Source organism: Salvelinus sp. IW2-2015, linkage group LG7 (genome assembly GCF_002910315.2).
Source record: "Salvelinus sp. IW2-2015 linkage group LG7, ASM291031v2, whole genome shotgun sequence".
Taxonomy (NCBI): domain Eukaryota; kingdom Metazoa; phylum Chordata; class Actinopteri; order Salmoniformes; family Salmonidae; genus Salvelinus; species Salvelinus sp. IW2-2015.
This window is the reverse complement of record NC_036847.1, coordinates 9,567,949-9,590,448: the sequence shown is the minus strand read 5'-3', so window position 1 is coordinate 9,590,448 and position 22,500 is coordinate 9,567,949. Positions and strand designations below refer to the sequence as shown.

Below are 22,500 nucleotides of genomic sequence, written 5' to 3'. Positions count from 1 at the left end.
CTCTCTCTTCTCTCTCTTCTCTCCACCCTCTTTCTCTCTATTTCTCTCTCTCTATTTCTCTCTCTCTATTTTCTCTCGCCTGCCTAGTCTGTTCTGGCTATACGAAATGTCAATCCATATCAGTGATCAGTGCATGTAAATAGGTTAGAGGGCTTTGAAATCTAGACGGAGGTATGCCTATAGGCAGTCAGGCAGTGATACACGCGCGCACATGTAAACCCTAACATGCAGACTTTTTGTTACAACACACACACACACACACACACACAACACACACACTAACACACACACACACACACTCACACACACACACACACACACACACACACACACACACACACACACACACACACACAACAAAACACCACACACCCTTCCCTGAAAGCCAGCTAAATCTGTGTTTGTTGTGGGCTGGCGTCTCCCGAAGCAGAAACAACAATAAACGAAGAGAGAGATGGAGAGAGAGAAGTTTATCATCTGACTCCCTCCTCCTCCCAAGCTTCCCCCGGGCTCCGCTGAGGAGCCCCTGTTGTAGGCCGACTTCCCCAGGATACGAATACGTAAACCAGATAGGGCCACAGTAGCTGCCACAACACTATTGTACTGCCTGTACCGCTCTCCTCAGGTTGTGTTAGCAAACGCTTCCTGTTTTCCCAAGCGGCAACGCTCTTTACAAGGAAACCTTTCAACGGGCGTGGTGTATGTTGACAAACTGGGAGAACATGTGGGTCCTGAAAGCTGGGCAGTGGGCATTCCTGGCTGAGAAAGGGTTTCTTGGTTTCTTTCTGTTCATTCTCTCGAGTCTTGAAAGGACTTGCTGGTGACATTAAGGGAGTTTTGAGGCTGTTGTTTTTTAAGGGCTGCTTCGTTTCCTGTTGGTGTGTTCGGTGCTATTCACACCATGGATAGTGCTCCTGCTGAAATCAGAAAGGCATGGCTGCTAGATATACACACACACACACACACACAACACACACACACACACACACACACACACACACACACACCACACACACACACACACAGCGCATGAACACATATACACTCTTACTCTCTCTCACTCTCTTTCACTCACTCACACACACAGAAACACACACACACACAGAAACACACACACACACAGAAACACACACACACACACACAGAAACAATCATGTCTCAGTTTGAGGTGTAATGTTACAGATATGGTTGTGTCTTTGTGCACCCTCTTGACCCCCCCACCTCCCCCCATCAAATCTGAACAATCTCTCCGCAATGTGGTTTGGGTTTGGAGAGACCACCGCAGGCCTCCCTTACACACACACACACACACACACACACACACACACACACACACAACACACACACACACACACACACACACACCACACACACACACACACACATACCACACACACACACACACACATAGAAATACACACTCAGCCAGACAGACACACTCTCTCTTCTCTCACACACACACACACACACAGAGCGCACCCTGGTAACCACAGCACGGGTCTTTCTCATCGATTACACCCAGAGCCTCGCTAAGCCGTCAGATTCACAGCAGGTAAGAGAACTTAACCAAACACACTCTCTACTCTCTCTCAACACCACCACACACACACACACACACACACACACACACCACACACACACACACACACACACACACACACACACACACACACACACACACACACACACACACCACAACACCACACCACACACACACACACACACACACACACACACACACACACACACAATGTAGACCTGGATGTGTGTTCTCATCCTCAGACAAGCCAACAAGGCACTAAGATCCCAAGTCCTACATATCCTAAATAACACCCAATCTATGAGAAATGTGCTAGTTTGCAGTATATCACACATTACCTACTGAACATGTGGACCACTTTCTTATCCTTCTGTGAAATGTCAACTTTGTTCACAAATCAGGCTTCATTTTGTTTCGTTTCAAACGTAGGGCACTGTTTAGTGAATAGGGTGCCATTTCAGAAGTAGCTCAAACTTCTCATCCATCGCGTCCCCCACAGGTGACACTTTGCTGGTAATTCCTCCCTTATACCACACGTCCATCAAGCAGGACTGACAGACTGACAGCCACGAGGCCTGCATGACTGCCCACACATCCATTAAGACTACAAGCTGTCAAAGGTTCCTGTCTTTGTTTGCYGGGGACCCGTATACGCGTCGCACCCGGGAGCCCTCTTATCACCCCTTCCTGTTGCATTGGTCCCAATTTCCTGTCCACTCGGAGTCTGTGTTATTGTTCAAATCTTTTGCAAATGTATCATTGTCTCCCTTCCTTACTTCAGGCTCATCATTGTACTTGAGTGGATCTCTCTCTTCATGTAAAATCTACTCAGTGAACCTTATTTTGTATTACCTAGATAGGACTCTGAGGCTCTGTTCCTATGCCAAAGGGTCCAGCCTTGGGTACCCCCCCCCCACACACACACACACAGACGGACAGAGATACACGCACGTACACCCACACACAGAAGACGGTGTGAAGGGCCCTTTCATTGGTGGATTATTTGGGGTTCCTGCGCTAACTGTTTGGTAGGAGGTGAGGAGAGTGTACAATGTAGTCATCTGAGGGAGGTTGACATGTTGCCGTAGTGGAACTGTATAGTTGTAGTGTTTGGTTCAAGGCAAAGACATGCAAAGACACACTGTGGTCCAGCTAAAACTCTAAAAACGACTTGCATATAGTCAGCTTAACCTTCACAACCTCACAACTGTCAACACCAGTGGAGGCTGCTGAGGGGAGGACGGCTCATAATAAATGTATTTGATACCGTTCCACCTATTCCGCCCCAGCCATTACCACGAGCCCGTCCTCCCCAATTAGGTGCCACCAACCTCCTGTCGTTCCCACCCACCAACACAACAACACACACACACCACACACACACACACACACACACACACACACACACACCACACACACACAACACAACACACACACACACACACACACACACACACACACACACACACACACACACACACACACACACCACCACACACCACTCGCCACCAGCCTCTCAGGCAGATCAGCTCCACACACCACACCTGTTCAATTAATTGGCCTTATATAAAGGGCACTTCTTAACACAGCTAAGTAGACTTTGGGAAGGACCCTGGTATTTAACCCCCTAAAACGGGGAATGGTGTGTGTGTGTATGTGGTCTGTCCGTCTGTCCGTTCTGTCTGTCTGTCTGTTGGCTGTGGTGCACACGTGCTGGTTGTACCTTAGCCGGAGTGGTGGGCAGGGTGTGGTCTCTGCTCAGGCTGGTGTTTACGATGTCACATGTGGCCCTCGCTTCTCAAGAGGAGAAGAATAGAAGGTAAATAAAGAACAGTCTGGAGTAGGGTTTCTGTCTCTGTTGCACCTCATTTGAGGCCTCATAAATCAGGGCCACCCTGCATATAGAGTGTTCGCAGCCCCCCCCCCCCCCCCCCCCCGACACACTAACATGCAGCTCTAGAGCCCACAGCCAGGACTGCTACCTTGCAAGGTGTGTGTGGGGGTGGAGGTTATGTGTGCTCAATGTGTAAAGCCTGGTCAGGAGCGCCCCTGCAATTCCACCGCACCCACCCCTCTACATCGCTCGCCTCAGCCGAAGCTGTTCCCCATCTGTTCATAAAACATGTACAATACCCGTGTTTGAGCTCCCAACAGGCGCTGGGACAAGTGCACTCTGACTTGAACCTGCGCAAGACATTGGCTCTTTTCGCTTTTTTTTAAAGGGGATAATTTCGCCTCTATGCCTGGTTAGTTTTCAGGGACTGTTTTCACACATAAAATAAAGGGTCTGGACTGCATCATTTCGGACTGCTTAACGTATAAACGGCGGCGGCAGTAGATCACTGTTTTACTATGTTGTCCGCTGCAGAGTGGGAAGAGAATTAAGTCCTGAGGTATTCTCTGTGAGCTCAGTGTAGAGGACAGTGTATCAAAGGAACTCTTTTTCAAGTTGACATTGAGTATGGCTAGCTAATCGCTTAAAACATGGACGACAAAAATAGTCCAGTCGGAGCAGTCGAGCTAATCAACTCAGCATGTTTCCAGTAAAGCGCTGAAGGACAAGACTGTTCGCGTGGAAAGGAAACCTCTCGCACAATCAGTATCTTACTGTAACTCACTGTCACAATCAGGCCAATGTACTTGCATGCGAGGCAACCACAGGTTATTATTGATGTTAAAGACCTGAGGTGCTACATGCTACATGCTACATGTGCSTAGGCGCTGTCTCATTATTTTTAGAGCTAAAAGGCTTTGTTATCTCCAAGCAAGTTAGTAGTGGAGTAACCTAACACTCCTTCTCCCCACGGGCTCACCACAACGCCATAGTGTGAGGCACAGCTGCAACTTTGGGGCACACTTATGTTTAGTTAGTGCACCGCGCTCACCAGAACCGTGTGCGAACATGAACCGGCCTTCTCACCTCGGACCAGACCCGCTATTTCCATATTTACTCACAAAACACCACACCTTCCCTTCACCGACACCACACCTTCTGCACTCGCTCACTCCCTGACCAAGAAGACCATTCAGAGTTTACGAGCAACAGAATCGAGCAAGCCTGTAAATGTTCTGTTGGAAAGTCAGATAAAAAATTTTTTTTAACTGTAACCGTAGAATTCAACTGGGAAGGTTAGACCAGAAACGTAAATATCCTACAACCAACTCAAAAGGCCAAAACGTAAATATGTTACTAGTAAAACCATGAGATTGGGTTGCAATATAAAAGAACCAGAGAGGTAGAAGTTGAGGTGAGAGGAGGCTGATTATGAGCCAGCAATGAGAAGCCCTARCCAGCCCTGTCTCGTCTCAGCCCCCAGAGGATCTGCCCAGCGACCAACAGAGTATCAGTTCCACCAGAATACTCCACCAGGAGAAATGAGATCTTCTATAGAGCTTTGTGGAGGAGCAGAGCTGTGAGATTTTCTCTTCTGAGGGCATAGGTTAGCAGACAGACACCTGGGTCGTGTTCATTCGGGCAGGCAACGGAAACTGTTTTAAAGCGTTTCGCAAATGGAAACGAAAATGTGCTTTTCGTATTGGACAAGTCCATGTTGTCCCTCCCTGTTTCAGTCTGTTTTCTTYYATTTGGTGCCTAAYGAACACTACCTTGGAGCCTTCAGACACTCTTCACACTCTCTATAAACTGTCATAGTCTTATTTGCCACCAGCGAGAACCATTGTCCCACCAAGCTACTACCACTACATTGATCTTGTTTTCATTTGGACTCTTGTCTAGTACCACCAGGCCTTCGTCAGTGTATCATTCACTCAGTGCCCTTTGGTTGTTCTCGTTTTGCAATAGTTTATGCCCAGTCATACTATGCCCAATATGTTCACATTTTAGTGAGAAAGTTGATATTGGACATGTATCCTGTAATATTTGCTGAGCCTCCCTCAGAAATCTTTGATTTTAGTGGCTGAACTTCTCAGTCTTGTGTGCTTAGCAGCAATCATGGYGCAGCAGTTTTGAAGTATGTGTGGTGTGCTCCTCGTCTAGAGCAGAGAGGTTCATTTTCCTCCAGCAGTAAATAAATAAAATGGTGGCAGCTCGCGATCAACTCCCTGGTTTCTTCACTTAATTTCTGCCCCACAATGAGCCTCTCTTCTTTCCTCTCCTCCTCCTTTCCTCCGTCTCCTCTCATCTGTCTAAGGGGTAACCTGAAACTGCTCCCTCGTTCCCGGGGCGGCCCAGGGGTTACAAAGGGTGATCAATATGTGCCAAAGAAAGTCTTTAGACAAGTGAAAGAAGCCGCAGTTTTCTCGACCTTCCCCTCCTCCCTCCTTTCCCCCTTTCCTCTCGCTGCTCGGAGGAGCGACAAGGTTAGGGGCCCTTGGCAGATAATGTTCTGTCTACTGACAGATATGGACACACACACACACACACACACAGTGTTGAGAAAATCCAAAATGTCCCTTAAAAGGGACAAATAGTCAAAATAACCCTCTTTGGATCCAATGGTTTGAGGGATGTGAAACTTTCTGGTATTATCTGCTTTGCCCATGGTAATTCAGGCAACTTTGATATGATGGTGACTAAAGAGATGAAATTCACACACACACACACATACTTGAGAAGATAGAGGCTTAGCTCTGTGTGTGCTGGCTTTTAAAACAGGTTCACCTCTGACCTCTTTGTTCTCCAACAGGTGGTGGATGAGATGGGAAACGTCAAGTTCTGCCTGGACGAAGGCTCGGAGGCTGGCGGGAGCTGGCTCAAGTACGTACGCACCGCCCCCTCCTTCGAGGAGCAGAACCTGGCGGCGTGTCACCTCAGTGGAGACCAGGTGAGTGGCGCCTCCTTCCTTCTATGGGCTGCCAGGGTTTAGTGGGTGGGCTGTGAGTGGCACCTCCCTCCTCCTATCAGCTGCCAGAGTTTAGTGTTTGGGGCGGTGTGGCACCTCCCTCCTCCTATCAGCTGCCAGGGTTTAGTGGTTGGGGGAGGAGTTTAGAAGCAGCTAACACATGGCAGTGTCAGAGACTTGTGGCTATTGTCTTTCTTCCTACCCACCCAGTGGGAAGAACAGTGGACTATGAGTCTGCGTGCGTGTGTGTGCWTGTCATTGTTAGTGTGCGTGTGTGTGTGTCTGTGTTCGTCTAAGTAAGCGGTGTGCGCATGATGAGTAAAAGAATGGCTCTATTGTGTGTCCAAGGCTGGTACGTGAGTGCCTCGCTGAGGAAGTGACTCATGTTAAGAGGTAGAACAATAATACACCGACACACCTGCGTCTCGTAATCACTCTGGGTCATAATAATACGCTGACACGCCCGCGTCTCCTAATCTCTCCGGGTCCTTCTCTGGAAGCCAGCCACGACCTCTGCCCGTCCAAAAAGGAAACCTGGAAATGGAACACTCTTGGAGGAATGCCCACACTCTACCACTCACTTGGTCATAAAACCCAGCTGAGCCTAACCCCAATATCTGGGTGCCGCTTATGTCGCCAGTCGTACGCTCTCTCCTTAAAGGTGCTCTACCCTATGCAACTATCAGCATACAAAGAACCTAACATGTCAAGTACACAGTATATCTGTGCTAGGAGGAAGGATATATTTTTTAAGGAATACATTGGCTTGTTTGCCAGAAGTGCCTTGTCTAGTTTCATGCACGTACAGTGTATATAAATCAAACAATAATGATTTCCTGTTTTACAATTGGTTCTCGTTGTCCGAGCTTGTCCACCCCCGTCCTTGTCTCTGTCCCTTGTACTGGTGTGTCCATTCTGACGGTGACATATGAGACACCATTGGGGGCCTTCCAGAATAGCTGGGTATGCTATAGGCTCTAATCCTGGTCAGATTTTCACATCAATGTCTCCTGCTACCCCAAACACAGTCTGAAAAGGCACCCTATTCCCTATATAGAGCATTGGGCTCTGGTCACAAGTAGTGCACTTTATAGTGAATAGGGTGTCTTTTTAGACCCAGCCAGAATCAAAGAACAAACGGGTCTTACATCCATATCTGGGAGTTGGGCATGTCCCAGATCCAATGGTTCGTTTTGGACCTAGGATCATTTCTTAGTTGTTTGTACTCAGTGGGCTGCTTTGCTTTTGTTTGCGAGGCCTTGTTTTGTCTAGTGGCTCGCGGGCACAACCTTATAATTTATTTACAAACACCACACACATACACAATGCAAAAATGCATAATTTATCAAACTTTGTACTTTGCTGTTTTTTTCAGCATGCACAATGCATGAGTTTATGGAAATATGCTCACGACAAGCAAATTTGAATCCTTCGGTAACATTTTAAAACACCAGTAGATCATTTATTTACCCGTTTACTCATATGTCATTAATGTTGTAGTGTATCAGAAAATACATGGATAATCATGTATATTTAAACAATTAGGGCAGTACCGCGTTTTGAAATGATTTCATACATTTCAGTGCATGTCCAAATAATTTACTTTCTTTCAGGGAATGAGAAAAATGCTTTAATGGTCGTCAATATTGACCTAAGTGTGAATGAATGAGTGTCCATTTCCCTGTTCAATTAATTGATTGTGAAATGACGTGTGTGTGCATGTGTGTGCGTGTGTGTGTGTGAGTGCATGTCCGTCTAGTAGTAAGGATGAAGCTGCACAGATAGGGAGGGGGCTTCCTTCCTCAATAGGCCCAGCCATTCAGAGAGCCCATTGACCTCTGAACCCCTCAGCCCTCATTTCTCAAGATGCTCTTAAGCAGTTTGTCATAACAACATCAAGTACGCACTGAGTCCTGCCAGCTCCTTCTGCTCGCTACGCCAAGGAGAGCACACACACACACACACACAAAATTTATTCTAAATCAATATGCAGGTTCCTAACCTGAAGGTTAAGCAAATGAAGGAAGCCAGTTAGGCAATTAGCGTGTGTGTGTGTGTGTGTGTGTGTGTGTGTGTGTGTGTGTGTGTGTGTGTGTGTGTGTGTGTGCATGGTGTGTGTGTGGTGTGGTGTCGGGTGCAGCCTGTGTGTGGTGTGTGTTCGTTGGGGAAAAGAGGGACAGAGCCGAAAGCTTGTGCAGGAGCATCCGCATCCTAATAGTGTTTCCATCTACGAAATGCAAGGTCACAGAATTACAGGAGGCCTGTTTCCCCATAGCCAAAGCCTGTCCTCATACACAGAGTGGTGTTCTCTCTCGGATGGTAAACGTAGGCTACACAGCTCGCTGAAGAGCAGAAGCATCAAGCATGTCCACCCTCTTGTCACACGGTCCTTGTCTTTTGTGTCTCAAGAGGACAAGGCCCCCCTACACCCCATGCTGTTTGATCTCCCATTTCTCTCTGCTTTGATCACACACTCCCTTGTGATAAATAGGCCGTTGTGTGTGTGTGTGTGTGTGTGTGTGTGTGTGTGTGTGTGTGTGTGTGTGTGTGTGTGTGTGTGCGCGCACGTGCATGTGTGCGTGTGCTTGAGGGGGACAGTGGGGGATTATTCTGGACCCTAATGGCATTGATGGATGTTGTATCTGTCCCCTGGACACTCGAAAGAAATGGGGAGAGGTCAAGATTTGTCTGAGAGCTGTCAGGCCAGTACTGTCAAGAGAGACAGCTCATATCACAATACATCACACAGACGGCTTCAAAAAGACTATACCCATGACATGGCTCAGCTTCATTTCCGGGAATAATTATAAAACCTATTTTGAGTTGTTCATGTAAATCTTTACTGTCTTTGCAGTGATACCTTGTAAAAAAGCTACGATATTTTGTGGGTATTGTTGTAGCAACAACCTGATGACTGTGACAGTATTTGTATGTCGACATTTTGTATTTACACACATTATTAACTACGATTTTATTTAACATTAATATATGTCTCTATTCTTCACATAATTTTTTCACTCAAATTTTCGGTTGTAAAATGCTGATTAAGAGAGAGAATTKTTTAATTTGTCAGAAAAAAATAACACATTATCAGAGAAATAAGAGGGTTAAATCAATTGAAGAAAATGTATTTGGTGTAGGATTTTAAAAGTGTACATAATATAGGCTAATAGTATAGCCTACTTTAAAAATGTAGGCTTATAAAATAACTGTTAAATATTGTTTCCAAAACAGTTATCATAGGCCTGTTTAATAGTAAACCATGTCACTATATTTTATTGCAGGCAATTGCGAGTTTAAATAGGGCTCACGCGTTGCAATTACATAAATCGTTTATTCAATGTAGCAAGCAGGTTCCATTTATGATAACAAGGTCAGTTGATACCAATTATTTTGAACGTATCCAAATGTTTCATGCCCTTGTTTACGTCTTTGGCACAAATATGTGTACTCTTGCACAAACTGTGAAAAGCATCTGGTGAAAGATAACAAGTTAAAACAGGTGTAGAGACTTGTGTTTAAAGCCTGAACTAAAAACACTTTGCTCAGCGTTGTTTCGAAAGCCTTTAAAACACCCACTAAGGTGCGCCTCACCTACCAGCTTTTTATCGCCCAGGTGTGTGTTTTTTAAAAGTATTTGACCGCTAGATACATTATTTTCATCAATAATAGATGAATCTAGTGGTGAGAGCGGAGACGGAGCTGTGGGGAGGGGTCTCCTAGTCAGATCAGGCAATCCTTTGGTCTGAGATAAGGACGGGAGGAGGAGTGGCCTTCGGATAACTCCGGGCGCTCGATGGGGCAATAGGGAATCACTAGCCTAATGAGAGAGCGCTCCCCTCATCATCAAAGACGCGCTCACACAGACTAGAGAGTGGCGGCTTCAGCTCCAACCAGGGACGACACGCCGCAGCCTGACTGGCCGCCTGCCTCCTCTCTCTCTCCCTGGCCCTGCCTGCCACCCCAGCCCCGGCCTGACGGCCTCGTTCCTGTAATGATACTATGGGTTGTGTTGCCAACTCCACCGGGACTCAACTGCTGTTACAACTGGAAGCTCTAAGAACCGCGGCGCAACTTTCCCAACTCTACCACCTCACCGAGAACAGCAAGGTCAGAGATAAACATGTCTGTCGCATAATTGCCAGTGTGTAAATGAATAATAATAATAATAGTCTAATAATATAGCCTACAAAATAATCAAAATAATAATAATAATAATTACGATAATAATGTGCCTTCTCAGTGATTAGGAATATTTGGCCTAGCCTCTAAGCACACCTCCGTACTGTCATAACATAGCATAGGGCCGATCAAGTATTAGATGAAGTTACTACAGTTGTACTATTCTGTGTGAATGTGTTTTAMCTCTCGCAATGTTTTGCTGTGTAAAGGCCTGCATGAGGATGAATTGTTGTTTAAATTGGTGGTGAGCGCCCCCATGCGTCCGCACAACACACATTGTGGCTGGTCTTTTCAGTGTATTTGTACTGTATATTGTTCATTGCTTGGTGATTGTATATAACTGTGGGCCTACATGTTTGCTCATAATTCAGCCACATTGCCTATTCAATTCAACATGATCCTAGGCCTATTTTGCATTTATCGTGTAATTATGTTGCTCTTTCGATTTAACAAGCAAAAACACACATTTATTGCAACCTCTRTGTTTTAGTCGCTCAAATTAAATCAGCTGTCGGCCTACATGTTTTAGACATGTTTTTATTATTTGAATTGCGCACGGGTATGCAWGCAAGTTGTTCTGTAAATGAATGCACTCCCGGTATTTCGTATTTGATGTGGCATTTCGTGTCATTGTCTGCGTCCCTTTCTAAAAAAAAATAATAGCCTACGAGACACGGTCCGTTTATTTCAATCTTGAAATCTTCAAATATACTTGAACTATATCTTTGTTTACATCCCAAATTATGCTTGTATTTGGCTCATTGCACTCACTGTATATAGACTTTTTGTTTTCTCATGTTCTACTGTATTATTGACTGTATGTTTTGTTTATTCCACGTGTAACTCTGTGTTGTTGTATGTGTCGAATTGCTATGCTTTATCTTGRCCAGGTCGCAGTTGCAAATGAGAACTTGTTCTCAACTWGCCTACCTGGTTAAATAAAGGTGAAATARAAATAATAAAAATAAATTGAATTCAACATATTCTAGGCCATTTTTTTGCGCGTGGAGTCAGCCTGAATTCTAATAACAATGAGTTATTATGGAGTTTTAAAACCCARAAGAAGAGCGTCATTGGATAGCCTAATTATTGTGGTAAATAAAATAAAAAATATTGCCTCCTATAATTTTTTATTAAATATATATAAATAATAATCTTTCGATTTTTAGAAACAATCATAATGAATGTGCATCGATGAATAGGCCTATCACTATCACATGTTTATATGATAAACAATTGCTGTAAAGTAGACAAAAAAACGAAATCGTATTTATAAATGCATTTATATGCCAAGCAATTTAAATATTAAATAAACGAATTGGGCTGTARGGATAATTGTCAAATAGCCTTTTTTGGTTAGGCCTACATAAATAGGCCTAATACAAAATTATTATTTGTATTGTTGTTTCCATTAATAACAATAATAACAACAACGATATTGACAGATGAAGATATTAATACGCCTATTAAATCGACGGCAATGAAGAGTAATTGATTTATTGATGACAGACTATAGCTTTTTTTGTTGACTATACTGTCCCTAACCGCCTTCTCACCCTCCCTTTTCTCTTTAACAGATTTATTATAAAGCTATTAGGGATATTGAAGTGGGGGAGGAGCTACTGGTGTATATGAAGGACGGACTTTTCCCGGAGGGATCGATGGCACCGAACCTAGAAGGTAAGATTAATGCGCATCATTAGCGCATATTTTAAACAAACTCTCAACGAACATCCTGCGCGGCTTTGTTGGCCAATGCAGCTATAGAGTTCAGAAACTCACACCCATCTTTCACATATGCTAAAGATGCTGCGTTTGGATTTAACCTTCAGGACAAATTTGTTGTAAATTTAGCCGCCAAAATAATTGACGTTTTGAATCTTTTAATAATTATTKTAGATACAGATTTCATAGGCCAAATATATGTACCCCAAATAACCTCTTTCTATGGATTTCTTGAGGAAGATCCAAAACGTCATAATTATTTTTGGACAAAATTCACACGGGTTGTGTGTGTCCCCTTCAGAGAGTAGTATCTTATACCTTTTTCTGAGTGAGATTTGTGTCCTATCATGAAAATAGATCTGATTTCTATCCCATACACCCATCAATGATGAACACAGTCCTCATCCATCCTCGGGCTATTGCTTTAGTCTAGCCCAGGGTTTCCCATACCCTAGGACTACACAGCTGATTGTGATAATCAAAGCTTAATGATGAGTTGGTTATTTGAATCAGCTCTCTAGGGCAAAAAACGAAACGTGTCACTTTCCAAAATGACTTAGGCCTACATATGACAGCGGTCACTATAACACTGAGGGATGTAGAACATATTATAAAGGCGTGAAAACAATTGCTAATAAAATGATGGAGGCTATTTCTTGAAATATAAATAACGTTTGTAGGGAAGGATTTGACAAGTAGGCCTATTATGTTTGTAGGGAAGGATTTGATGTAGGCCTATTATGTTTGTAGGGAAGGATTTGATGTAGGGCTATTATGTTTGTAGGGAAGGATTTGATGTAGGCCTTGCCATACTTACCTTGTTTTAGAATGAGTATAGGATAGCCTTAACCTATTAGATAGGCTATACTGTAGCATATTATTGGAATTAATGGGTTTTGTGATGGGGATAAAAACGTTTTATTAGCCTAAAGTCAAAAAGTGACAGAATAGTTAGGTAAAACACGACGTTAGTGGCCAATGAGATTTGATGCTGGGTCATTTTACAATAACTGAAATCCAATGACTTTGTTTTTGAGAAATCTCTATAATTTCAGAATGGCGATCTCCCTACACTTCGGATTTCGTATTTTGGCATGTAGGCCTATTGTTTATTTTTATGGATTAATTTGGTTTTGTCTAACATGCAAATTGTCTTGAGCCATTCCAATTAATTTAGGACTACGACATTTCAATCGTGCTTGTTGTAAATGATCTTGTAGCCTAGGCTACATGTCAAAGAGAACGTTATTTCATAATTCCAATTTGATCCAGGTGAGGTAAAGCATAGTTCAGTTGGACGTTTGAACATCTTGGTCTTTTTGCAATGAAGTGGGGTTATGTTTTTACTTGTCATGGACTATAAAAACGGCGTAGACAGAACAAGGTATTCGTGAGCCATAGATGTTCTAACACACAAAATGTTTTCTCCGAAAGCCTCCCTCAGATCTCTTTGCCAACAGAACAGGAGAGGGGGTGAAAGGATAGGAAAGGGACGTACGCGAGAGATTTTAAAAGAGAGCAAGATAAAAAGAAAGACACTGACATTACGAGAGTTTGTGAAAGATAGAAAATGGAGGAGAGGCAGAATGAATGAACAAATTAGTAACAAAAGGAAAGGTAGACTGTGTGTGTGCGTTCGCAAGAGAAAAGAAGGGGAGAGGAATAGCTTGGCGCTGCACCACTCTTCGGCTGGCTTATAGGAGCTGGAATTTGGAGTGGGGCTTGAGGAGCCCCCCGAGACCTCACCCATGCTCCCAGATTAGTCGCTAAACTGCACATAATTGTGTTCCCCTACATCTCCCAGAAAGCTATTAGTCTCCCATTTATGAGCGCTCTCACCGTCCTCCCTCCGCAACATTCCTCCTCTCTATTCCGGAGTGTTACTGATGGAACACAGATAATGGCGCCAAATTATTCTTCGGCCTTAAACACCCCGCACGCCTCCTATCTGGCATTGTAGGCCTCGAGTCAAATGTCATCTAGCGGTGAAGCCGGTGACTAGGTGCGGTTCTGCCGAGTCCTCCTCGCGTTTCAGTTCCTACTTGAAGTGCTGTTTGATTTGACAAAGCCTCGGTGTAATAAAACAAGTAATAAAGCCTCAATAAGCGCTTTATAAGCCTGTTCATGGAAACATGTCGCAGCTTTCAAAGGTGACACATCCAAATAGCTTGGCGCTGAGGTGTTTTTAGGTTGGAATGGAACATTGAACACAGTAAAACGCTCACTCCGTTATGAGTTATGTGGCTATGGTGGCAGCTATGCATGCATAGTGTTTGAGTTTGAAGTAATGGACGACTAGACCAGGAGGGTCATTTGTTCAAATACATGTTTAGACAAAGTTCTGTTGCTACACTTCTGCCCTTTTAATGGCTCTAGACATAGCCAGCTGAGTAAATGGCGGCATACAGTAGAAACCAGGTGAGCCATGCACTGTAAGTCATTTTGAATCAACTTGTCTGCTTAGCTTTTCGATGACTAATAGTTACAGTGTGGTGTGTTAGGGAGATCTCCGGTGCCCTCACGCAGTGCCCACTAGGGTCATGGCAGAGCGGGCATCGTGAGTTGATTGGCGCTCTAAAACCTCCACGGGTGGGTGACAACCTAGCCTAACCCCACATGGCTCATTCTTCTTGGACAACTTCCACCATCTACTCCCCCTCCCCCCTCTCTAATTTGGCCTGTGTTGTTGAACTTGGCGTCCAAGTCAGGAACCCGCCATTGAAAGCCCCTGCCTCCAAGTGTTATTGGTTTGACCTTGGTTGGGAAAAGTATTACAAAGGCTATCATGCTGGAAAACAATGACAAATGTGTAGCCTATTGTTTCCTTTGCTCGCTATAAAGCCAAAGAACAGCCACTACTACTGGACTTAAAGTAATCAGCTATGAGTTAATTAAGGTGTAAAGCCCTCTAGCCCAGGCTACATTTGACTCTTAATAGATTTTTCCTTTTACATCAACACCAATTGGAGAGTGGTTATTTTAAGCGTTTGAACATGCACTTGATTAGCTTGGACAGGAGAGTGCGGGGTATGGGCTACCCTGAGATTTATTTTCATACAAGTTTGAATGCTAGACATTTCTGGATGCTCTTGCCTTGTTTATAGTTGTGTGTTCAGTTTGGGATCACCGATGGATATAGGCTGGGGAGCTATGTAGTTATCCTGCTCAGACTTTTACCTTTCGCAGGTGTGTATTGTTTGTCTTTGTCCAGAAGACACATATCCGATAAAACAGTTGGGACAAATCAAGTTGTATTGTTTTGCAGACGAGCAGATGTACCGCTGCGAGGACTGTGACGAGCTGTTCACCTCGGCCCTGGAGCTGCGGCGGCACCAGAAGTACTCGTGCGCCAGCGCCGGCTCGCTGTTCGACACGCTCAGCAACGAGGACTTCAAGCAGGAGCGCGACGACAGCGACCACGAGCCCGTCCATGAGTGCAAGGATTGCGAGAAGATCTTCCCCAACGAGTACAGGTGCAGCACATACATACACACACACACGTGCGTCAGCGAGAACACACACACAGTGGTACAATCACCTCTACACTAATGATTGGAGGAGTATCATCATTATCCTAAAGGACTGTGTGTGTGTGTGTGTTTCTGTTCCCTGTCCAGTCTGGGCCAGCACATGATCGTGCACACAGAGGAGCGGGAATACAAGTGTGACCAGTGTCCCAAGGCCTTCAACTGGAAGTCCAACCTCATCCGTCACCAGATGTCCCACGACAGCGGAAAGCGGTTCGAGTGTGAAAACTGCGATAAGGTACAGCACACCCGGCACGTAAGTTGTGCACTCAAACACTGGCTCTTCTCCTTCGCTACCTTGGTGAATGCTGACACTAGCTACAGTAGCGACTTGAATGAGGAGAAAATCCATCCTGTATGTATGTAGGAACACCTGGTTGTAATCGTGTGATGTCATGATTAAGTCGGCAACCATAAACACAACTTAGTACCAACTTAATCATGTCGGTTTATGTTAGATGACTTATGTTACTTGTTTCAGTTTATTCAGCTTGTTGGTTGACTGGCCATCAAGTTAGTTGTTTGTGAATGTCACCACCATCAATGAAACAAGGCCATTCATGGGCAGCTGGCATAGACTGAGATAGATCGTCAGGTTTTGTGTTGTGTATGGTGGCAGTAAAATCCATTTTACTCATTACTATTTATTACAGTGATCAGATGACTGTGATCGCTGGCCATAACTGCTTTATATCTGTGCGTATGCATATGTGTGTGTGTCAATGTAAACGTGCCGGCCCCCCCCCCCCTACCCGTAGGTGTTTACGGACCCCAGCAACCTGCAGCGTCACATCCGCTCACAGCACGTAGGAGCGCGCGCTCACACCTGCCCCGAGTGTGGCAAGACCTTCGCCACCTCCTCGGGCCTCAAGCAGCACAAGCACATTCACAGCAGTGTCAAGCCCTTCATCTGTAAGTCTGAGTCGCCACCGCCCCCGCCGCCGCCACGGCCTAGCCAACCCACATCTAGTTCTACCTCCTCCCCGTGTCCAAAGGCCTCCTCCTCATCCTCCTCTTCCTCCTCCCTCCGTCTCTCTCCAACCCCAGGCAGGGCCAGTGACAGTAGCAGACACAATCCCATAGGTCAGAGACAATTCCATGACCCCCATCCCTTTTTCAACCGCCATTTTGTTTTGCGTTTTTCCTACCTTTTTTGCTTGTTTTTGTTATCCTCCTCCTTCCCCCTCTCCGTGCCTCTCACTCTCCTTCTCTTTTTGTTGTATGGGTCACACTTTATTTTGATAGTCCAGCTTAGAATTGGATAGAGGGCGCAATTGCAATGGTACAGATAGGAGTTGGGCCCTCTATTCAACTCTATGGTCCCTCTGCAGCTGATATGTCACTGAAAATAGTTTATTGATAATTTGTTGAGCATCTTTAGGGGGACTTTCAAAAAAAGTGGTACTTTGTGTGTTCCTTTTTGGTTTCTTTCCTTCTGTGTGTGTTTTTTCCCCCTCTGAGGGTGATATAAAACGAATTAACCGACGGCATGGGCAGATTTGATATGATAAAAGTGGATCCACAGTATCTGCTTCAGCTCCCCATTGAACGATGCTGGAAGCCATGATATCTTCTTCTCTCACTCAACTTTCTGCTTTGCATTTCTGTTTGTACTCATGTGCACGTATGTGTGTATATGCCTATATACATGTATACGTACAGTATGTATTCAAGCAACACTTCATAGAACATAGTGTGAAAATAGTCAGCTTAACCGTATATTGCCCCATGTGGATATATGGTAGGTGTGTTGCCAGTCATAGTGATTCAATGGCCAATAAGTATGAAGATGAAAACTGTTGTCACTGGATTTCACCAAAAACATGTACGACTTCTGATTTGTATAGATATACAGTCTTTAGACAAAATGAAGGCGCGATGTACATGTATTTTTCTCTAAGTAGCCTAATGTTGTATCCGTGTAGACTGTTGACTTGGTACTCTGAGTTAGTGACAGTGTTTAAATGGGCTTAACCAGGCCCATGTGGGCTGTGTGTCTCCCCAGGCGAGGTGTGCCACAAGTCCTACACGCAGTTCTCCAACCTGTGCCGCCACAAGCGCATGCACGCCGACTGCCGCACCCAGATCAAGTGTAAGGACTGTGGCCAGATGTTCAGCACTACCTCCTCCCTCAACAAGCACCGGCGCTTCTGTGAGGGCAAGAACCATTACGGCCCTGCTGGGGGACTTTTCGCTCCCGGCATCCCCATGAGCAGCAGCCCCATCCTGGCCAAGTCCAAGCACCACCATCCCCACCACCACCCGGGCCTCAACCACTCGGGCCTGGCCTTCCCCGACTACTTCCCCTCCCGGCCACACCCTCACCCCCATGCCGGCCTTCCCTTCTCCCCTGGGCCGCATGGTTTCCCCTCGCTCTCCCACGGCTTCCCGGGCCTTTTCCCCCCCTCGCTCTACCCCCGGCCGCCCTTACTGCCCCCCAGCCCGATGCTGAAGAGCCCCCTGGGCAACAACAGTAACAACGGTGGGATTCAGGAGGGCAAGCTGCCCCGCAGCCCCCTGGACGGGCCTCCACTGTCTCTGGTCAGCTCCATTATCAACAACAATGGAGGCGGTAGTCTCCTCAGCAGCCAGGAGAGGGAGGACAAGGATAGGCTGGCGTACAGCGAGGCCAAGGCCAAGGCCAAGATGTCGGAGGTGTCGGACGGCAGTGACCTGGAGGACGTCAACACCACCAGCGGCACCGACCTGGACACCACCACCGGCACCGCCTCGGGTTCAGACTTAGACAGCGACGCAGAGAGCGAGCGGGAACAACGGGAGCGGAGCACCGGCGCCAAGAGGAGGAAGGCGGCGGGCGCTGGAGGGGCGAGGGGGGCAGAGAGGGATGGGCGGCCGGACGACGTGAGTAGTGGCTCGGTGTCGGCAGTGTCCAGCTTGAGCAACCTGGCCTGTGAGCGTCCCTCCTTCCTCTCCGGCGCCTCCCAGCACTCCTTCTTCCCGCCTCCGGAGGAGCAGGCACTGCCACCCACCACCACAGGGGGCGCCGCTGCCACTGACTCCATCAAGGCCATCGCCTCTATCGCAGAGAAGTACTTTGGCCCTGGCCTCATGGGCCTGCAGGAGAAGAAGATCGGCTCGCTGCCCTACCATTCCATGTTCCCCTTCCAGTTCTTACCCAACTTCCCTCACTCCCTCTACCCCTTCGCAGAGCGGGCCGGCACCCTCAACCCCGGCATGTTCTTCAAGGCTGAGCCCAAGTCGCCTCGTGAGCAGCATCCGACACCCCACAAAATGTCCGCCCCGGGCACTGGAGAGTCATCGCCCTTCGACCTCACCACCAAGCCCAAGGAGGCCAAGCCGGCCCCACCGGCCCCCGCCAAGCCGACCCCACCCAGCGGTAGCAGCAACGCCCCCCTCATTCTCCCCGGGGGTGAGGAGCAGCCGCTGGACCTGAGCATCGGCAGCCGCCGACGGGACGGACACAACGGGATGGTGGCCCCCGAGCAACCGCCCAGCCGCAAGAACCACCGCAAGGAGGAGCACCCCGGCAGCCACCCGCACTCCCACGCCCAGCACCCCCAGGGCCACTCCCTCCTCCAGCCCCCGCTACCCCAGCAACAGCAGCCCCTGGCTCAGCCGCCCCAGCAGCAGCCCTCCCTGCACTACGCCAAGCCCTCACCCTTCTTCATGGACCCAATATACAGGTATTTCAGCCCCGAGTAGACCAGAGGCCTCACCAGACACTGTATGATAACCAACTCAAGTTGAAACTCATGTTAGAACCTATATTCAATATAATATATATCTCCAAATCTGTATGTCAGTGTTCAGACTTAACCTTTCCCCTCATGAGATAAGAGGAAAGGACTAGGTTGCAATATCCACACTAGCAAACGACTAAGTATGCACTCCCACATTACTGGGCGATCTGAGAAGTCAATCGATCAATAATATAATAATGCTTTTAGCAACAATTTTTTTTTTCAGTCTGTAGAAACTATGAGAATGGAAAGGTTCAGAGCTTTTGTGAAACATCACAGCACAGTTGAGAAATATATGGCAAATAGAAATCCAATTTGGATGGTGTTAAAAGATAGATGGGAGGGGTTGAATGGAGCTAAAGGGTGGGACTAATAACAACAAGATAACCAATGTAAAACATACTGTGTCCGTAAAACGTATAAAGGTTAAGATTTTTTTTGAAAGAGCACAGTTTGAAAGATATGGCAAATAGAAATCAAACCAGATGGACATCATATATATATGGGAGAGGTTGAGGAAGGACAAGAGTTAAAACAAACCAAATATAAAACTATTGTAAAATAGACTGTGTCCATAAAATGTATAAATGAAATTATAATACATTATATGGGCATGTATAGTGTGAATCAGTGCGACCTTTCCAGTTGACCTCTGACCTTCGTACGTAACCCTTGTCCTTGCTGTCCAGCAGGGTGGAAAAGAGGAAGTTACTGGACCCTGTGGGAGCTCTGAAGGAGAAGTACCTGAGGCCCGCCCGCTGCTCTTCATTCCACAGGTACACACACACACCACACCACACACCACACACACCACACACACACACACCACACACACACACACACACACAACACACACACACACACACACCACCACACACACACACACACACCACACACACACCACACCACACAGCAAGCCCCACTGCTGCCAGGCAGACAGAGACAGGTAGCAGGGTGCTAGAAAGTGAGCCAGCAACTGGAGGTTTGCCAGTTCGAATCCCGCGGTCTGGACGGGTAAAAATCTTGTCGGAAGTGAACTTGCAACCGGAGGTTTCGAGTGTCAAGTTCTAGATGCCATTGCCTGCCGTTGTGCCCTTCAGAAGACACCTAAACCCCACAGCAACTGCTCCACACGGAGTCCAGTGTTGAAGCCTCCTGCTCCAACCTCTGCAACATGTATATGTCAGTTTGAAGTCAATGTTGACATACGACTTGTGGAGCCAAATACATTCTAAACTCGTTGTTCACAATTCCTGACATTTAATCTGGTAAAAATTCCCCTGTCTTAGGTAGGTTACGGATCACCACTTTATTATTAAGATGTGAAATGCTGAATAATAGTAGAGGATGGATTATTTCAGCTTTTTCTTTCATGACATTCCGTTGGGTCAGAAGTTTCATACACTTCAATTAGTATTTTGGTAGCATTGCTTTACTGTTTTAACTTGGGTCAAATGTTCGGGTAGCCTTCCACAAGCTTCCCCAATAAGTGGGTGATATGATGGCCCATTCTCCTGACAGAGCTGGGTAACTGCTCAGTTTTGTTGGCCTCCTTGCTCGCACACGCTTTTTCAGTTCTGCCCACAAATTCCTATGGGATTGAGGTCAGGGCTTTGTGATGGCCACTCCAATACCTTGACTTTGTTGTCCTTAAGCCATTTTGCCACAACTTTGGAAGTATGCTTGGGGTCATTGTCCATTTGGAAGACCCATTTGCGACCAAGCTTTAACTTCCTTACTGATGTCTTGAGATGTTGCTTCAATATATCCACATAATTGTCCTTCCTCATGATGCCATCTATTTTATGAAGTGCACCAGTCCCTCCTGCACAAAGCACCCCCACAACATGATGCTGCCACCCCTGTGCTTCACGATTGGGATGGTGTTCTTCGGCTTGCAAGCCTCCCCCTTTTCCTCCAAGCAAAACGATGGTCATTATGGCCAAACAGTTCTATTTTTGTTTCATCAGACCAGAGGACATTTCTCAAAAAAGTACGATCTTTGTCCCCATGTGCAGTTGCAAACTGTAGTCAGTTTTTTTTATGGCGGTTTTGGAGCAGTGGCTTCTTCCTTGCTGAGCGCCTTTCAGGTTTTGTCGATATAGGACTCGTTTTACTGTGGATATTGATACATTTGAACCTGTTTCCTCCAGCATCTTCACAAGGTTCCTTTGCTGTTGTTCTGTGATTGATTTTCACTTTTCGCACCAAAGTACGTTCATCTCTAGGAGACAGAATGTGTCTCCTTCCTGAGCGTTATRACGGCTGCATGGTCCCATGGTGTTTACACTTGCATAGTATTGTTTGTCAATTAGCCTATCAGAAGCTTTAGAGCCATGACATAATTTTCTGGAATTTTCCAAGCTGTTTAAAGGCACAGTCAACTTAGTGTATGTAAACGTCTGACCCACAGGAATTGTGATACAGTGAATTATAATTGAATGAATCTGTCTGTAAACAATTGTTGGAAAAAATTACTTGTGTCATGCACAAAGTAGATGTCCTAACCGACTTGCCAAAACTATAGTTTGTTAACAAGACATTTGTAGAGTGGTTGAAAAACGAGTTTTAATGACTCCAACCTAAGTGTATGTAAACTTCCGACTTCAACTGTATGTGTCTTTCAGAGGGTTGGGTTAAATAGGAAGTCAGATATCGGTTGGACATTGTGTGCAATTGACACATAAAGTAATCTTAATATCAATCTGACTGACTGCATCTGATTGATTAAACATAGATGTGCTCATCTATGTCATTGAATAGACTGGTAGAGACAGATTGGGAAAACTGGTCACCAAGTTGAATTCTTAGGCAGATTTTTAGAATCGATATCTGATTTTGTCCCAACATGTTGCTCTATGAGAATTTACCACAAACCCACTCCTGAAACCCTCCAGTCCTGCGCAACGGTCCCACAGCGGTCCCACAGCGGTCCCACAGCGGTCCCACAGCGGTCCCACAGCGGTCCCACAGCGGTCCCACAGCGGTCCCACAGCGGTCCC

The 22,500-nt window shown here is 46.0% G+C and overlaps 1 protein-coding gene across 1 annotated transcript in view; it reads left to right on the top strand.

Moving 5' to 3' along the window:
- The first annotated feature begins 6,184 nt into the window (after nt 1-6,184).
- Nucleotides 6,185-22,500, top strand: part of prdm16 (PR domain containing 16) — a 33,202-nt gene continuing 16,886 nt past the window's right edge. The window contains exons 1-7 of the mRNA XM_070444623.1: nt 6,185-6,324; nt 12,102-12,204; nt 15,515-15,722; nt 15,867-16,032; nt 16,535-16,688; nt 17,782-19,441; nt 20,188-20,274. Of these exons, the coding sequence (XP_070300724.1) occupies nt 6,199-6,324; nt 12,102-12,204; nt 15,515-15,722; nt 15,867-16,032; nt 16,535-16,688; nt 17,782-19,441; nt 20,188-20,274 (2,504 nt within the window). The 5' untranslated portion in view covers nt 6,185-6,198. The remainder of the gene's footprint in view (nt 6,325-12,101; nt 12,205-15,514; nt 15,723-15,866; nt 16,033-16,534; nt 16,689-17,781; nt 19,442-20,187; nt 20,275-22,500) is intronic.